The sequence below is a fragment of the Chenopodium album genome, chromosome 12, assembly GCF_948465745.1.
Source record: "Chenopodium album chromosome 12, dcCheAlbu1.1, whole genome shotgun sequence".
Classification (NCBI taxonomy): Eukaryota; Viridiplantae; Streptophyta; class Magnoliopsida; order Caryophyllales; family Amaranthaceae; genus Chenopodium; species Chenopodium album.
In genome coordinates, this window is record NC_137845.1 from 18,866,265 (window position 1) to 18,886,448 (window position 20,184).

General features: G+C 33.0%; 1 protein-coding gene and 1 non-coding gene across 4 annotated transcripts; both read right to left on the bottom strand.

Moving 5' to 3' along the window:
• Positions 1-2,069: 2,069 nt before the first annotated feature.
• LOC145572188 (uncharacterized) lies at positions 2,070-6,022 on the bottom strand. Of its 3 annotated transcripts, none has more exons than XM_081631196.1 (3): positions 5,889-5,996; positions 5,580-5,701; positions 2,070-3,610 (listed from the first exon to the last, which is right to left on the bottom strand). In XM_081631196.1, exons 2-3 carry the CDS (start codon positions 5,668-5,670, stop codon positions 2,268-2,270), a joined length of 1,434 nt encoding a protein of 477 aa, XP_081487322.1. In that variant the 5' UTR covers positions 5,671-5,701; positions 5,889-5,996; the 3' UTR covers positions 2,070-2,267. The 3 variants fall into 3 exon arrangements, with proteins under 3 accessions (XP_081487322.1, XP_081487323.1, XP_081487321.1); XM_081631197.1 differs by having other exon boundaries at positions 5,580-5,691; positions 5,889-5,935; XM_081631195.1 differs by having other exon boundaries at positions 5,580-6,022.
• Positions 6,023-17,861: 11,839 nt separating this feature from the next.
• On the bottom strand, positions 17,862-17,968 carry LOC145573468 (small nucleolar RNA R71). Its single transcript, XR_014097486.1, has one exon. It is a non-coding gene; the product is annotated as a small nucleolar RNA R71 (small nucleolar RNA).
• Positions 17,969-20,184: the final 2,216 nt, after the last annotated feature.

The window sequence follows — 20,184 nt, forward strand, 5'->3', positions numbered from 1 at the left end:
ATTACTGTCGTAGTTAAATAATTGCGACGAAAAGAAAGAAATTTCCAAAGAGGAATACACCTCACTAATATGTGTACCAGGAAAAAAAGGTACATATATCTAACTTGTCCCTTAGTGAAACATGCCAAGCTGTAATCTCACTATAGATCCCACTTACTCCACCATCCAACCTATCATTCAGTTTATTCACCAAATCATTTAAACACCTTCAAATTATATAATTAATCCATCTCTTTATGTAACCACATTTTCCCTCTCTTCTTTCTCTCTCTAACTCTTATCACATTCTTAGCAACATTCAGTTCCCTTTTAACATTTAATGGCTTCCTTAAACCTTCCCAAAATACTTCTAAATCTCACCATATTTTACATAACATGCTGCAATGCTTACACAACACATAAAACTACATCATTTAAGCTGTCAACTATAGCAGCTGAACCAAGTGTACTGCCATACTCTCCTCTTTCTTCTGTTTCCCCTGCATTATCACCTGATATTACTCCTCTGTTTCCTACTACACCAACCTCTGCCTCGAACCCGCCTTCATCGGAATCGTCACTTCCAATCATTCCATCAAGTCCAAGCCCCCCTAATCCTGACTCCCTCTCCACCCCAAATCCTGATTCATCACTGCCTTCCTCCATGTCCCCTACAGCATCCATGATACCGGAATCCTCTGCTTTCGCTTCGAAACTATCTGTTGTACTGAGTTCTGCAATGGTGATTCTTGTTTTCATTGCTTTCTGGTGAATTCAGCTTCAAGGTACTGTAATGGTGTAATACTGCACCACCCACTTTGTATTTTTTTAGCTTACTTTTTGATAAAGTTGGTATATATTTATGTTAATTACTTATATGATTGAGTTGTATTAGGATGATAATTTATTTGAAGTTACTTGAGTAGTTTATAGAATTTATTGTACTAAAAAATAACAAGGGGGACAAACTTTTTTTGTTATTTGGTATCAGTGGAAGAGATTGATGAATTATGAAATTGAATGAAACTTTTTTTTTTGTATTTTTTGGTTTCAAAAGGTGAATGATGAGGCAATAGTTAGTGTCTTTTTTTATGTGCTAATTCAATGGAAAAGCTGTTTCTTTTCTTTATTATTATTACTTTGTTAGTCTCCTCCAAAAAGCAGCTGATAAATTTGCCTTTTGAGGTTTAAAATGAAAAGAAAAAAAAGTGGTTAAAAGCATCTTTACTGTTGATTGTTAAATCACAAGACCTCTCTAGGAATTATTTGGGCTACATGCTATGAGAGTGTTAGGTACGACTTCACATCCGGGGACTAACCGAGTTTAGTGTTAAAAAATGGCTACCCTAATCGCGGTGTATTTTACCCTTAACAAAAACAAAAACTAAAGTAATATGAAGTATATCTTTTGTGCACTGAAGTATGAAGTGTTTGTCGAGCTTTATATTCATGAATATGAGCCAAAATCGTATCCATTCTCATTGGTCTTATTCCTCAATTTGAAACTGATAATCTTACATACGTATTTTAGATATTTGAAAAAAGTTGTCGCATCTCCTAATGCTTTTATAGTTAATAAGTTTATTAAATTTTCTAAATCCGCTTGGATTAAATGATGAGGAATGTTGAGAAGATAGGCAACTATTATTAAGGGTATACACAACTACACAAGTATGCAATACTTGTGCCAAATTGACTAAAAAACTTAAATACCAATTTTATCAAGTCATTTGAAAGACTTCAGTACATAAATTTTATCATGAGAGTATTTGAGTTGCACCCTGTAGTAAACACTAGTCTGCTGAAGGTTATCAAATACGAAGTATACGACTCACAAGTTGCTGGCTTTAGCATTTTGTTTCTCTGGATTATCTTGCTCTTCCTGTAGTCAAATTACTTGCTAAAAATTACTTTCATCAGTGTTTTAGTGTTTGTAAGGGCGGCAGAACCCTGCAGCTGCTCAAAAGTACATTTGTAAAACCATATCATACCCTTGATTGTGAAGGATTTGAACAATGTGACAACAGTTTATAGTACTTACATATACAATTTATTATAGACCTCAAATAGAAATAAAAAAATATGCCACATATTATTGTATTAAGATACATGAATACAAGCTGCAATTTTACAATCTGACCAAATATTCGAACATATGTACCCTACAATAACATATTATACAACCTAGTATCATAATCCTTATCCTTAATCTAGATTCAGATCGACCCTATGCCTGCTGGAACAAAACTGTGTTCTAGATGTGCTAATATGTTCAGACGAATGTCAGTTTACTTCAGAGGTACAGCACTAACTTGGCTGCTCGAAGATAAGTTGAACAATTTGCCCAGATTAACACCCTTGAAAATTTGGTAGTCAGCATTCTTTTTCTTGGGGGAAATATCGACGATTGACTTCTTAAGCATCTTACTCTCCTCCCTGAGGATTTCCATGGCCACACTTAGCTGCCTAATCGCCTCACGTTTCTGCTCATCTTTTTCTGCAAGTGCATCCTTGAGCTGCCTAATTGCCTCTTTGTTCACGGTATCTTTTTCTACAAGTGCATCAGTCAGCTGCCTTATTGCATCTCTTTTCTCCAAGTCTTTTTCTATCAGTGCATCCTTTAGTTTCCTAATTGCCTCGCGTTTCTCCTCATCTTTTTCTACAAGTGCATCCTTCAGGTGCCTGATTGCCTCTTGCTTCTCTTCATTCTTTGTCTGCCCATTCTCTTTGTTTATATCTTCTCTCAACTTCGCTAACTCAGACTTAGCCTCCTCAAATTGCCTCGCACCTTCTATGTTTTCTTCCTCTTTTAGAACAAGTGCATCCTTCAAGTACCTATATTTAGTCTCTGCTTCTTCCTCAAACTTCATTAACTCAAATTTTGCCTCCTCAAACTTCTTCGTTATCTCAATTACCTCATCCGCTTTCTTCTTCACCAGTTCCTGTTGATTCATGTTCTCTACCTTTAGACTCTCCATTTCGTCCTTCAACTTTGTCACCTCGTCAAATGGTACTAATACATCACTAGTTTGCTTCATCACAAGCACATTATCTTCCTTAACTGCAGCCATTTCTTCCCTCATCTCCCGGATCTTATTGATGTTGTCTGACAATTGCTTAACTAACTCCTCTTTCTCCCCATCTTTCTGCTTGATAATGTTCTTCTGATTCTCATTCTCTTCTCGCAATCTATCCAATTCTTCCCTCAGTTTCATCAGTTCATCATAACTAGCCCCACCAGAAAATGGCTTTTCTGTCTCCTGAACAATTTGCACAACTTCATCTTCGTGATCAGGATCATCTATTTCAGACTCAGCACACTCCTCAGAACTGTACGCCACCTCAGCAAAGCTATCAAAAGATTTAACTGAGTTAGTAGCTGAGTCAAGCACATATTCATATTCCTCCTTTGGTAGAGAGAGTGAACTTCTCAAGGGGGACCTAACACGGGCACCACGATCACTCTTAAGTAGATCGTATCTTTCAGCTAGTGATCTGTGAGCCCGATAAAAGTCCTCCACCATGCTTATAAGCTCTGGCCTTTTCTTGTAATACATCTCTGCACGCTGTGCAAAGGAATCTGCGTCTTGCTCGATTAGCTTCAGCATTGAATCTGTCTTCTCATTGAGCTCTGTCACATTAACAGCAATACAAATGAGAACAGCAAGCCTGAATTCATTCATTGTGTATGCTTATATTCTAAATCACTAAATACAAGACAATAACAACATCAAATGTCACAAGGATCTGATAACATCGATCTATAAACTGATTTAACTTGCAACTATTGATTAAAAGAGTAATTAACATGCTAATAATCAAACCGCAACCTTTACTGCAAGCATTTTCATGTGACTCCATGTACTAACTCGCTCCAATTACATTTCTAGTCATGACACACACAAAAAGTCATTCTATCTTGAATGATATAAACTTTTATGAAACTAAAGCGAAATGGGTGGCGAATAGTGATGATTCCTACTCATAATTAGAGTATTTATCTCAATAACTTAACCAAATCATATTACAAATACACTATCCTTTTCAAATAGTACCAAGTGATCCCTTGAAGCCACATTTAAATCTCACAAACGTTTGTAGTAAAGATGATAACTCATTCCGATCAAATTCACTTCAGGTCATAATCATGTACTCCATGACTTTTTTGTGAGACAATCCTCATCCAATGAAGAAAAAAATTTAGAGTCGACGAAGTAGATATTTTAAAATAATGTAAAGGAAAACTTCTAATCCTAGACAAGGAACAAGTTTGCACATTTGCTAGTGATAACAGAAACCAACAAAAGTGGAAAAAAGATACAAGAAAAAGAAAGAGTGGACCGCCACATAAATACATAATGCACTATCCTTGGTTTAAAAGTTTGAACTAGACAAGACAATTACATCATTTTCTTTGTACAAAAATAACAATTTTAAACAACCATACTTGTATTCAAATTCACAATAGATCGGTCGGTCATAAAGTCAACACTCCACTAGTCACAATTTTTAAATTCACAACTTTTGTACATCTTTTTAAAAACCTCCAACGGTCGAATTCAACATTCAATTATACTAAAGTAATATTCTGTACATAACTTGTTAGTAACACAACATTTGTGTGCTATGATTCATGTACATAACTTGTCAGTAATTAATTACTCGTATTAAGTAACATTATGAAATTAATTAATTATTATCCATCCTTAGTTTAAGCAGGATTATGAGCTACTTAACACTTAATAACTCTAAATAAGGTTTGGCATGATTATTTTGTGACACTTTCTCATCCAAGAATTTAGGGATTACGCGATATATTTAAAACAACCCGAAACTAAGACTGATTGACCGGACCGGAACTTGTTTAGACTCTTTCCCTACTACATTTAATTACTTTGATGGAACTTGTTTTGATTTAATATTTTGCTGTCTCGTCTTTCCCCTCTAAAAACAACAGAGTGAGATTGACCGGGTAACTGATTATTGTAATGACATAAACATCAAATATCTGGTAATTATAATGAACTGCATTGAATTTAAATACTTCATTTATCAAAGAAACCTATTACGGTATTACCAGCCTTAAAAAATAACAGGCCACATTTGAATTTTAATTATTTTTCTGAATTAAATTAACAATTAATTTGAGTAAGACTTGTTGACTGAAATTATGATTTTTTTTTTTTTTTTTTTTTCGGTGCAATGAATTTCATGATTTTGGTGATAGCATAAAACACAGAAATATCACAGATTTTCAGGGAAACAAATAAAGAATCAAGATTTATATGCCTAAAGAGGAAAGATTGTGACTTTGAAACACACTTATAATCAAGAATCAAAATTTAATTTTTAAAATGTACAAACAGAGAATTCATAACCCAGAAATTATGGACTAAAAACAAGAAAAAATGTAATCTTTATTAACCCAAATATGCTGAACTCAATCAACCCACTAATTGAAATACTCCTTCCGTCCCAAATTAATAGTCATGAGTACGGCCGATAACATAATTTGAACCAGTAACGTAACAACTAAACCCGAAGACGAATAAAACACGAAAAAACATTACTGAAACCAAAATTAATGGTAAAAGAAGAACCTGTAACAGTAGATTCAAGCCAAGGAGAACACTTTGCGCTATTGTAACTGTCAAACCACCAACAATGAGAAGATTGCTTCTTTGTCTCCATTTCTTTGTCGTTCTACCTTCACTTTTTTTTCCTCAATTTTCATCAAATAAAACAACAACAAACCAACTTAGCACAAGAATTCAATAAAAGAAAAATATATACCCATTAATCCAATTTTCTTACAAAAAAAAAAAAAATATCATTGAAATTAACAAGATTACAAAATAATTCAAGAGAAACAAGAAAATTATTGAAAAGGGATAAATAAAAATAAAAACCTGAAAAAAGAATGGCAGAAGGAGGAGCGTTCTTGAGTTTGTCTTTCTCTCTGTTGGTGTTTTGAGTTGGGAGTGAAACAGGGGTTTTAAATTGAACGCAGTTTACAAGAATTTGGACTCTCGATTTTCGTTATTTTTTGTCAAATTCCAACATTTTTTAATGTTTTATGACAAATGGAAATTTGACACGTGTAGGGGGATGAAATCGTGTGGGATTTTAATTTTGGGGGATTTCTTTCCATGAAATTAAGGATATAATCTTTATTACAATTATGTGAGTCAAATTTTAAAAAGTTTGACCATAAATCACACTCACTTATACTCTGTCCGTTTTTAAATAATTGATACAGTTAAATTTGGCATACAAGTCAATGCACTAAGGGTTTGTTCTCTTAAGCTTAATCTCAATTCACTTCACCTCTAATCAGTTTAATTCAGTTCCTAATTTCTTTCTCTCATAAACAATTCATTTTAGTTCTGTTCAGTTCTTTTCAGCTTAATTCAGTAAATCAGAACATGCCCTAATTTAACATTTTTTTTTACACAAAAAAAATAAAAAAAAATTATAAGTTGATACTTGTATTATGAAAACAAGCTAAGAGATACACGCTACGTATATACAATATAAAATTATTATAGCGTGATCCTCTTAGATTGTGTATGATTAAAGAGAGTAGTTTTTGTACATGACATATATGTTCTTTATTTTGTTTTTGTTAAAAATCAGTTTTTATTAGTGGTTATTTTTTTCTATGTGGCATAAAATAACTGTTTTAAGTAGGGTTGTACACAGTTTGGTCTGGACCGTAACCAAACCAGACCAAACCGTATTTTAGCGGTTTGGTTTGGTTTACGGTTTATAAAATTACGGTTTGGTCTCGATTTTTTTATAAATATGGTTTATGGTTTGGTTTGGTTTTGCAAAAATTATAAACCAAACCAAACCGTAAACCAATAAACCGTATTATAAAATTTATATAATTTTTAAATAAAAAAATTACTTATTATATAGTAAAAAAAAAATTAAAGAATAAATAAAAAAACCATGAATAATAAATAAAAACTATATGGTCAATACTATATAATTAATGACTATAATGTAGTACTCCGATCCGTATGAATATTTTTTATTGTTATGTATTATTTTTATTATGTATTAGCACTTGATTAGTTTATTGTTATTTTTACTGTAACTTTATAGTAATTCATATAAATATTTTTTATTTTTATGTATTATTTTTATTATGTATTAGCACTTGATTAGTTGATTGTTATTTTTATTGTAACTTTGTAGTACAATTTAATCTGTTTGGGCTACTTTTTAAAACTTTATTATAAATTAATAAAATATTATTTGACAATATTTGAGGAAAAAATATCATCACATCATAAACCGCAAACCAAACCGCACCAAACCGTATTATTATGGTTTGGTTTGGTTTGGTTTCAATACTAATATGGTTTGGTTTGGACTCAAACCGCACCAAACCAAACCAAACCATGTTCACCCCTAGTTTTAAGGGTAAAAAAACATGAATAAAAGGAAGTTATTATAGGAAAAATATTTAATGTTTAATTGTAGATAAAAGATATGTAGTTGAAGATATTGTATAATGTTTGCATAAATGTAGTTGAAGATATTTACATACAAACATATTATAAGTACTGTTATAAATTAAATTGGGCTAACACATATTGATAGAGGAAATACGAGTAAATTTTGTGTACTTTAAGAATTACTTCTTCAGCCCCATAATAGATTAATTTAATACTCTTTCATTGTCAAATTTTTAAAACATGAACCAAAATTTCTCATTAATATTAATACAAAATTTATAAGTTGTACTACCTTCCATGTTCCAGATAATTGACACAATTTGACCTTATTATCATTGTACATGTACTTTCTTCATTTTTTTAGTAAATACATTTAGACGGATGGCATTATTCACAAACAATACTTTGACTAATTAATTACGATAAAATATAGCCGTGTGGCTTCTGGTTTAAATCATCTCAAATTAAATTTTTGTTCACTTCTTATAATTTTGTCTTGTACTTTGATTGATAAATCCAATAGAAATTCTTCTTTTTTCACTAAATTATTACTCCCAGCCTCCTCCCCTAACCCTTATGTTTGCTTCATAAGAGTAGTCAATACTAATACGGAGTATTTAATAACAGGAAAATTTAAGAGAAATCTAGAGTGCCACCTGTCCTTTTCAGTTTTCCTTTTTTTTTTTTTTGGTTGTGGGTAAAAAAATAAAAACTTTTACGCCCTAATATTCAGTTATTATTCCCAAAAGACACTTTGTTCGATCATTCCTCTGTAATTTCTTCTTCCCAAACAACGTTTCAATTCATCTTTTTTCACGCCAAAACAATATGTTGATTAAAAACTCTTTTTTATTTCTTCTTCCCTTTTCTCACTCCTATACCATGATTCGATTTTTTAGTTTTGAATTCAACATTAATTAACATATAAAAATCCAATCAAAATTCTTTAATTTAACCACAACAAACCGTCAAATTCATCAAGTTTTATCATTGATTTTACTATCAAATTAAGGTTTCGGGGAAAGTAATCAATCAAGAGCATAAAACAAAAATGGCGGAAACTTTGTATTGTCATCATTGTCACCATTATCAGAAGTTAGAAAATTATGGAAGGAAAACAAAGGAGGTTGCTGCAAACTACAATTAGTTTCATCTTCGACAAATTTTTAACTTTGTTTTTCCAATTATCAGCATTTTCGTCAATTAGCAACTCATGGTGGGTGTAATCATGTTAATCTCAATTCCATAATTCAAATAGTTACTGTTTTTGTATATTAAAAATTTAAGTATCATGTAAGATATATCAACCTAAAGTTAGATATTATGGCATTCTAATCAATAGTTTGAAAAAGTGAAACCTGGGTTACTTAATGCCAATTACTGATGATTTTGTTGAGGAATTTGTCCAGGGGTATTTTGTATGTGTTTTTTTTTCACTTATTTGTAGTTTTGATCTAGGTTAAATATGAGTAAGATTACTCTGTAATTTTTTTGGTTTGTTTTTGTTGTGAAACTTAATATGCAGTATCAGTTTGCATAATATCAGTTGATGTGAGTTTGATATACGAAGTATCATTTGCTCAAAGTAAGAGTTTAGATGCTCGCCTTCGTGGTTTTGAAAAAAAAAAAAAAAAAAAAAAAAGTTTAGATTTCATCTCATGGTACATACTTTAAAGCAATTATATATTTATACGTTCTATGGACTTATAGACTAAAAAAGTAAAAAGCGACCAATTGATTTAACTTTTTTTTTTTTAAAAATAGCAACATATTCTTCTGTCTCAAAAATTAATTAATCAACAGGTTATGTTTTTTTCTTCTATTTTGTAAAATATCCATACTTTGTTTACCTTATTGTTTCATAATTTAGTAATCTTTGGTTGCAATTTAAAGGTAGGCACACACGGAGTATAAAGGATTTTTGAGATTTTGTTTCTCCTCAATGTTTAGTATTTTGTTCCAATTTGGTTTGATGGGTTATGATTGTTTATCGGTAGGAGCTTTTTAGATTTAAAATGTATTTGGGGAATATTGAATTTTACCTCTAATTTTTTCTTCTATTTTTTTGGTAATTGAAAATACATACTTCCTCCGTTTTCTTTTACATGCAACACTTCCCTAAAAAGGAAATGTCACAATACTTGCAACACACTATAAAAGGAAAGTTACTTTAGGGAAAAACTATACCATATCCCCTTATTTAAAGCACATGACCCACTAAATTACACTCCTAACAACCACTCATTCTATTTTAAAGTTTATTATATCATGTAAACCCCACCTTTCTTAATTACCGCACTAAAGGGTGTGTTGCATCTAAAAGAAAACAGAGGAAGTAGAAGATATAGACATGTAGTATATACAATTTTATTGGCAATTAATTTTTCTAGAGTATAATTATAGGGGTTAAGTAAATTGTTTGATGGGTTGTTGCCACTTTTTGTATATTTTTATTGGAGCGATGACAGAAACAATTGATTGGACTTTAGATTAATTTTAGGTATGTAGGAAATTATGCATAAATACTATTAATTAGTCTAAAGTTTTTTATGCCTATGTTAAGGCATACAAGTGCAGATAATCATGTCTCAACAGCAAGGTAACGAATTTGACTACATGGCTGCTGAGTGATGAGTAGAATGTGCCTGCATTTTTTATGAAGTGGAAGGGGAGTTTTATGCTAAATATGATGGCAGTATAGGAATGGATGAGTATGAAGTGGTATCACTGGCATCAGGCTGTATTTCAATAATCAGTTTCTAATAGCTAATGAAGGTGACATATTCCTCTGCTCTTAGTGTTTTAAGACACAAACTTTTAAGGAATTCAAATTATTCAATAGGATAGAGAGAACGAAATACAGGTTAACTAGGCTTGAACAGTACAAGAATTATGACTTATGCGAATGTCAATGGCAATCTTGTAATTATTGGAAGAAAAAAAAAGTTTTCACATATCAGTAATTTGTAGATTCATTTGCTGAGCTTTTTAAATAAGTTTTCATGATCCGTTTCAATTTTAAAGGCTCACAAAGCAAAAAGAGTTTGAGATGTATTGGTTAGAGTTACCTTTTTTTTAGGGGGTAAAAAGAAATATTACTACATCACACTTTGTATCTTCACACTTTTCTTTTCCTTAAATTCCATCAGAGATCTCCCTATATGCAATTGAACAAGCCTTCAATAAAAAATACGTAGTACTAAAAAAAATTTAACAACCATTATAACCCGTGCATTGCACGGGCTAAATACTAATTATATAGTTATTTGTTGAATATAAGTTTTGATTTGTATAAATATGACGTGTGTGGTAGAATATTGGCGGGCCAACAATATTTTTATGAGATTACTCAATTAGCATAGTAATTCAGAGCAAAGCCATTAGTTGCCCAAGCCTATGGTGGTCAACAACTTTTTTTATAAATATCTCTCTCTTCCACTTTATCCATGCCCAGTTATGTCCATATACACTCATTGGTTGCCCTCTAATTTTTTTTATGATCGATCATAAATATTCATCAAAAAATAAGAAAAATAAATGACAACCCACTCATACAATGACAAGTGGCACGTGCATATTGTTTGCTCACCCTTGGTCAACGGTCATGTTCATGGTCATGAATGGGTCATTAGATTTTTCTCTCCTTAAGTATCATATTTTGATTTTTAACTACCGAGTAGCCAGGCATTGCCCCGAGTTGTTACTTTTGTTATTGTACAATTAAGGTATTTTTTAAAGATTTTGAAATCTTAAATCGACATTATTGGATGTGTTTTTTTTTTAATAATTAAATCATTTTTTTTTACACGGAAAGATACGTGGGGGGGGGGGGGTGCGGTGAGGATCGAACCCAGGTGTCACTCTTGCGTGAGATGGAAGGACAAACCGTCCCTCAACTCCATTAAATCATGTGGTTTACACTTATGTATTTTTTTTTTTCATATTTATAACATGCTTGATTATGGGCTAAGATGGTTAAATAGCCAACTTTGTTATAAGTAGTTGAATGTTCGAATCCCCTTAACCTTATATTTTTCTATGAAGTAATGTGGGTTGCTTCAGTGATGATGTGCGTAGCATAAAGAGATGTTGTGTAGGTGATCTGATGTGGCGTCATGAAGTGTTTGTGAAGTGATGTGGCGTAATTTAAAAGGAACTTCATAACACAACATGGACGTTTTTATAAATACATTTTAATATATAAACTAGTGTGTGGCTCGGGCGATGCCCCAAGTTTCTAGTTTGTACTTCTTTAATTTGATAATTATTTTCTACTGTTTGTATAGTTAGTGTGTGGTTCGGGCGTTGTCTCGGGTGTTATTGTTTTCTTTTTTATTATTTATTTTTACCTCATATGTATTTATTTTCTAATCTTGTGAAATATAAATTAAAAATATAACCTCTAATTTACTAAATATATTAAAGGAATATATAATGTTAATTATGTTAAATTTAAGACGTTAATCAAAGTTGGTTGATATGATAAATGTATGATCTTTTGTAGTTTGGAGGTTACGGGTTCGATTCTCACTCAAAGCATAATTTATTTTGTTAAATGAAGTGGCAAGCTTATGTGGCGCATAAACCTTTGAATAGTGACATGACATACATTGTGCAAATACTTTGAAGAGTGTCACGTGGCACCGTTCCTTTCACTTTAATATATAGTATAAACTAATTTTTATTATTGAATGTGTTTTTTTAATAATAAAATCATGTGGTTTACACTTATGTACATTTCTTTTTCATATTTATAACATGCTTGATAATGGACTAAGATGGTTAAATAGCCAACTTTGTTATAAGTGGTTGGATGTTCGAATTGAATCCCCATAACCTTATATTTTTCTATGAAGTAATGTGGGTTGCTTGGGTGACATGGCGTCGTAACGATTAAGGTTAATTCAATGATGATGTGGCATAAAGAGATGTTGGGTAGGTGATGTGGCTTCATGAAGTGTTTGTGAAGTGACGTGGCGTAACGTAAAAGGAATTACATGATACATGGACATTTTTATAAACGTATTTTAATATATATTTAACTAGTTTTTGGGCCCAGACGATGCCTCGGGTTATAACATGTATTACAATAATTGTGAATGTATTAATGATTCAAATCTTGTATTATAATGATAATTATTGTGTATATTATGTTGTAATATATTAATTTTTATTTGATATTAAAGACACATATTAATATATAGCTCAATGTTTAGTTCTTATCAAATCACCTTGAGATAAAGAGTTCGAATCTTATACGAATCATGTTTTTAGATTTTTAAATGTGTAATGACATGGAATAATAGCGTTATAGATAGCCGAGGGAGTGCCATGTGGCATGTGAACTTGATTCGAAACACCGGGAAAGTGTCATGTGGCATGTGGACTTGATTTGAAACGCTTTTTAATCTATAGTATAGATAGATACTTGTTATTTTTCTCTATAGTAGTATAGATAGAAACAACATTTGTTATTTTTCTCTCTCTTGATCTCACCTTAAATGGGCAACCAATGTTGCTCTATAGTAGTATACAAATTATTTGTTTAGAGGGATAAAAGAGGAGTAGGGATAAAAGGGGATCGATTAAAGTATTCTTTTGTTTTATTTAGAGGGATGAGCATAATAATAAAGGGGGTGGGGAGATAAGGATGCAAAAAGTTAGTGATCCCTCTCAAATTCTTAGTGGTATAAGGGATGAGGATAAATATTTCTTTAAAAAAAAAAAGGGATGAGGATAAATATAAGGGATTAAAAGACTTTTTTACCCTTAATGAAAGGGATGGGGGTGGGGGAAGGAACCGGAGGCCAGAAAAGAGTTAGTAAGGGTAATGAAGTAGTTTTCTTACTAGGTTGGTCCCGTGCGATGCACGTTTTAACATAATTAAACATGAAAATAAAATTCCCAAAATCCATCATTTTCATATTTAATTAGGAAAAATCAATCAAAATATATTATTAGCTATTTTTAACACCTACTCGCAAAAATCATAATTTGCATAGAAAACCAAATTTTTAAAATTCAATTAAAAACCCTGTTAGAAAAAGGGGAAAAATCAAATAAATTCTCACAAAATTAAGCAATCAACAAACAATCAAATTATATAAAAAACACTTTTCTAAAAAAATACATAAAAACACAATCAAATCACCATTCCATATTCGATCGATGATCGTACAATGAAATAAAAAAAATTTGTGTAAAATTTTTCAAATAGTGTAAGAAGAAAAATAAAACTAGGAGAGGAAACCATCTTTCAACAACAACAAAAAAAAGTCGAAACTAATAAAAATGAAAAAAAGGGAGAAATAAAGTCAAATCAAATTGTAACACACATTTGATTAAAGTAGGAAAAAAACCAACAAATTTCACAAACAAAACCCAAATAATCAAAAAACCATTGTTACATGTTATTATTCTAAAATGATAGCACAATAAACAATCCAAGAATAATTATAAAGAAAGAAGAAGATATACCAACACAAGAGAAATATTAAACAATTTAAAACTTAAATTATAAAATCAAAATTAAAATACAGTACGTAAAACGAAATTGAAAAAACAAAATTATGGCTAAGAATTGAGTAAATGGAGTAGTGATATGTCTATTTTATATAGTGATTTACCCCCGTCCTTTGGTCATAATTAAGAGAATTTTTGGCTCTTTAGAGCAAATTTTATTACTAATATGTGTTTTCTAGTGTTTTCGTAGTTTTGATAGTGTTTTGTAGGAAATTGCGGATTTGGAGCATTTTCCCGGAGTTATTGGAGCCACTACGAGTACTAGAAGATATTGACCATATTTCGTAGCTCAAGGCCGGTTAGAGTCATCAAACCAGTGATTAAGGGCCACTACTAAAATTCGGCCAATTTGCGACCGTTTTTCTACGACCGTCTTGAAAACGGTCGCAAAATATAAAATTTGCGACCGTTTTGAATGCGGTCGCAGATTTGCGACCGTTTTTAAAGCGGTCGCAGATTTGCGACCGTTTTTGGGTCATAAAACGGTCGCAAAGGTATTTAAATAATTATTTAAAATAAAATATATGTCAAAAATTATTCAAAATAAAAATAATGCTGTTGCGACCGTTAGTAGCGGTCGCAAATTTCTACAATTGCGACCGTTTGAGGGTCGGTCGCAAAATTACGACCGCTATTGCCTGTCGCAAAAGTTTTTTTTTTTTTTTTTTAAAAAAGATAATATGAAAGAGGGACACACCCTAACCCTAATGTTATGTACAGCCGCTCCACTTTCCCTCTCTCATTTTTTCATCTCTCTTTCTTCTCACGCCTCTTTCCTCTTCCCTCTCTCTCTTTCCTCTTCTTCTTTCCCTGATCTGCTTCCCCTTCTCCTTCTGTTTCATCTCCGATTTCTTTCCTCTTCTTTTTCCTCTCTCTCTCTCTCTCTCTTCTCAACCGACCCTCTTCCTCCATTTTCCTTATCTCCACTCTATCCTTCTCACGCCCCTCCTCTTTTACTCTCATCTCCTAATTCTCTTAATTTCATTGCTGAAAATGAAGCAAAGCACTTGAGAATTGAAGAATAAGAAGCCAAAATCGCTGCTCATTCAAGCTTTGGCTCAATCGGAAGCTCCACCGTAACAAGACCTCCACCGTTACAAGAACGAGCCTAAGAGAAGTCAAGGTTTTCTAGATTTGATAATTTTTTTTTTTTTAAAAAAAAAACTTCTAGATCTAATATTTAATTTAGGTTATGTTGTTGATCTATATTTATTGTTTCTAATTTCAGATTATGTACAATTGTTTTATTGTAATTTTAGTTTTTAATTTTGAAAGATCTATAATATTGTTTTATTTCTGATTTGTGTTGTTTTATTGTAATTTTAGTTTATAATTTTTGAAAGATCTATGTTATTGTTTTATTTTTGATTTATGGGTAATTTTTTGTAATTTGCATAATTATTGTATAATTTTATTTCTGATTTTGTGGGTAATTTTCTTAATTTTTTTTTAATTTTGTGGGCGGCGGTGGGGTGAGGTGGTTTCGGGTGAGCGGCGCTGGGCTGAGGTGGTTTCAGGTGAGCGGCGGTTGATTTACTAGTTAGGGTGGGGAGTTGTGGTGGGTAAAGGTGGTTTGGGTTGGCGGTGGGTTAAGTGGTTTTAGGTGAGTTGCGGTGGGTTTTCGTGGTTAGGGTGGGCAGAAGTGGTGGGGTAAAGGTGGTTTGGGTTGGCAGTGGTAGTGGGCAAAAGTGGTTTCGGTGGTGTGAGGCTAGATGCGTAGTACAGTAGCATGATTTTTCTTTTTTTTTTTTATTATTTTTTTTAAATTTTAGCGACGGCTTATGGCGGTCGCTAATTCTAAAAATTGCGACCGCTGATATTACCTGTCGCAATTTTTAATTTTTGCGACCGTTTTCTAAACAGTCGTTGAAAATAATAAAAACTGTCGCAAAAAATCTGCGACCGCCAAACAGTCGCAATAATGATTTTTTGCGACCACGTGAATTACGACCATCACCTTACGACCGTTGACGGTCGCAATTAATAATTGCGACCGTTTTGACTATAATCTGCGACCGTCAAAGACGGTCGCAATTTGGCCGAATTTTAGTAGTGGGCTCGACTTAGAAGAAAATGAGGCATTGAACCGAGTGAGTAAAGCCCTAAAGAGGAAATTAGCATTTGGGCCAAGTTATTAGCCCAAACGAGAGTCCAAGAGGTGCCCAAGAATTACCACCTGATCGGTGAGCCCTTGCCCTGAGGCAAGTACGACCGGGCGGGTCGGAGAAGGAGGAAGCATCCTTCGCCCGAGCTCGCGCCCGACCGGGCGCGAGAGAAACTCTCATGAAGAAAAAGGCGCGCCCGACCGGGCGTGTGTTTTGGAGTTGATTTCTGACGATTTTTACTTAGTTTCTAATTATGATTTTAAAGCTTTGTATAAACACGTTTTGTTTAGCCTTGATACAATTATCTCTTTCATTAGCTAAATTCTCTCTTAAGCTTAGACTTCTTGTTTCTCTCTCTACAACTCTTAGCTTTTATACAATTCATTATTTCCGTTAATTTTGGTAACGATTTCTTCCCTTTTATTTTCAGTAATTTATTTCCTTTTATTCATCATGTTTTGTTTAATTGCTTTGATTAGTTTAGATTTAATTATGTGTGAGTAGATTATTTTCTAGGGTTGTGGGGATCCATAAATAATATGAAGGGGTAATTTATTATTGTTAATTATCAATGGTTGATTAATTTCCTATTGATTGATTTAATGCTATGCAATTAGATTAGGCCTGGTTTAATTGTATGAGTTATGCAATATTGATTCGAAATTCGAGAGATGAGAATTGATATTTAGGCTCAATTTCAATGGGCAGGTTAATTTATAAATGGTTAAGTCAATATTCAAGATATGCGATTTAATACCGGTAGATTAATTATGTGATTGTAATACGTAGCGAAAGCCCTTTATGATCTGATTAATTATTGCATTGATGATTGATTATATGTTTTAACCTAGAATATTGTTTATTGGTGAACATATACTCTAGGCTTTTATTATTTGATTTCTCCTTATACTTTAATCTCATTAGTTTAATTCTTTTCATAACAATAAATCGGTTACTTAATAATTTAGATTATTTTAATTAATTTGGAATAAATTGACTTGTTTCCTTGTGGTTCGACCCTACTTCCCTATCTACTTTAGTTAGAGGACTTAGGTAATTATTTTGATTAGGAGATACGACTTTATCCTGTCAAAATTTGGCACCGTTGCCGGGGAGACGGTTTTATTTTTATTTCTGATTGCTTTTGTAGTCTAGATTATTCCCTTTTGTCTCAGAGAACGCAAGTTCTTTGAGGCAATTCTCATATTTGTTGTTTAGTTCTTTGTTTATGCCCATGTGTTCTAGATCAGGTTATATCCCATTCGATCCTGAGATCGAGCGCTCTTTTCATAGACAGAAGAATCTTTACAAACAAATACTGGTAAGTTCAGGGAGCAATATTCTTAGGGACCCTCTATCCGATTCAAGTGATTCGGAGGCTTCTTCAGAACCAGAATCAGAGATGACAGCTCCTCCACCTCGCAAGTTCAGCGATTATTCGCAGCCGTCCTTGACGAATTTTCCACATCTTACCCCTACTCTAGATCTCAAGGGAGTGCAATTCGAGATCAAATCCGAGTTTATCACGATGATCGAAAGAAAGCAATTTAGTGGAGCTAAGGGTGAAGACCATAATCTTCATATTGTAGATCTCTGCTAGTATTGCAATACCATTAGGCAAGCTGGGGTCACGCAAGACCAAATCAGGGAGATTCTTTTTCCCTTTTCTTTATGTGTTAAAACTAAATTGTGGTATAATGGGTTGAATAGAACTGCACTTGGTATTACCGACTGAGAGACTCTTGCTTTGAATTTCTATAATAAATAGTACCCTACAGAGAGGACAGCTTTATTGAGGAGTGCAATTCAAAACTTTGCCCAAGAGCCAGAAGAAACTTTATATGAGGCTTGGGAAAGATTCAAGGATCTGTAGAGAGAATGTCCCCATCATAATTTAGCACAGTGGCAGTAAATCCAAGCCTTTTACAATGGGATTGAAAATTCATCCAGAACAATTTTAGATTCTGCAGCTAGCTAATGGTAGATTTATGAATCTTAATGTAGATGATGTAGGTCAAGTTATCGAAGAGATGGCAATTCACAATTCCCAATACGGGAATCCTAGAGGCTTTGCAAACAGAGGCAAACATAATGTCGATTCAGTATCCTTTTTGCAAGCTCAATTAACTTCAATTAGCAAGAAATTAGATAATCTTAGTACTGCTAATCCTACTTCTATAGCTACTGTTTCTGCTGTTAATAGTTCTAATGAAGCTTTTTGTGAAAATTGTGGAATTGTAGGACATTGGGAGAAAGATTATAGGAGTTCCATGGAGCAAGTTAATGCCTTCCAAACCTATAGGCAAAATAATCCATACTCCAACACTTATAATCCTGGCCTCTGGAACCATCCATATCTTTCCTACCGGAGTACCAATGTGCAAAAACCCTCCACCTCCACAACAACCACAACAACAACCACCACCACAGCAGATTTATTACCATCCTAACTCTGGTCAGAAAACCCAATCACAAACTCCTCTATCTTTTGACCCTACCTTGTTAGAAATTAGAGCGATGCTATCATATATGCAAAAGCACATGGAGGGTAAGGATGCACAAATTGATTCGATCTTAGCTCATAATAAAATTATGGATAATCAAATTACGCAGATTTCCTCTACTCTACAAACCCGCCTATAGGGAGCCCTACCATCGCAACCGATCTACCCTACGGATCATGCTAATGCAATTACTCTAAGGAGTGGTTCACACTATGATGGGCCTTCTACGCCCAAAGATGATGAACCTGTTACAACAACAATTGCTAATCCCGATTCCCTTGTACCAAGTGCTAATGTTACTAACCCTGTAGGGCTACAGGAGAAAACTAATTCTTCTAATATTTCTTTGCAGGGTAAATCTCAGGACAAGGTTGGAGATGTGCAGGGCCCAGTCATCAAACTTCCATTCCCTAATAGACATTTGAAGAGTAAATTTGATAAGCAATTTGGTAAGTTCTTGGAGGTTGTGTAAAATCTGCAGGTAACAGTTCCTTTCACTGATTTAATCACTCAGGTTCCTGCATATGCTAAATTTATTAAAGATATTTTGACTAGGAAAAGGGCCTTTGATGAGGTAGAAACTGTAGCCTTTTACAGAGGAATGTAGTGCTTTATTGCAAAATAAATCCCCTCCTAAATTAAAGGATCCTGGTAGTTTTTCTATCCCTTGTCATATCGTTAATGTCTTCATTGATAAAGTATTGTGTGATTTGGGTGCTAGTGTTAGTGGCAAGCCATCGTCTATGTGTTCTAAACTTAACATGGGTGATTTAAAAGTTACTAACATTACTTTACAAATGGAAGACCGTTCTGTTAAATACCTGTAGACACCCAAATGTGTCTCCCCAAAACCAAAACCCAGTGATGAATACCTTTCATGTCATTTGATTATCGAACGAGGTGAAAATGTGAAAAGTCTAGTGATGTGGATGTTTTTCATATCTTTCTTTCTGTTTTTGAAAATATTTTTTTTATATACTCTATTTATGAAAATAGTCAGTCCAATTTAGTTTGGTCCATGATAAGGTTCCAATAATAGTGTAGTTGGATTGGGCTTGAAAAGAGCTTTGCAAGATATATTATAAGCCCAATTCCGATGAATAATGAGGAAGTTATGACCTAAATACTAAATTGAACTCGAAATGAATTTTATATGCGGCCCAATGATCTAGAGGAGGGCCTATTAGTTATTATTCCTGAAGTTATTAGGATTGATTTTAATCTTCTAGAATATTTGGAAGGTTCTTTTGAATTCTAAAGGAATTAGGATTAGTAATTATATTTTAAAGATTTTATTTGGAATAAAATAAGTGTTTTATGATAAACCTGATTTTAATTTGATAAACACGGAATTTTCTGCTTAATCATATTAACAAGAGGATTCCGCGTACCAACGCGTTTTATCTTTTAATTAGCGCCAAACGACAGAGTCTGTTGCCTGGCGATAGATGCCAGTTTTATTCCGAATAGGACTTGATTTGTTTCTGGACTATTTTTTCTATAAATAGGGGTCGTATCTCCCCATTTTCAATCATCAAGAATTCACAACCATCATCTCTCTCTATTCTCTCTCTAAAAGCTAGAAGCTTTCTCTCTCTCTATTCTTTT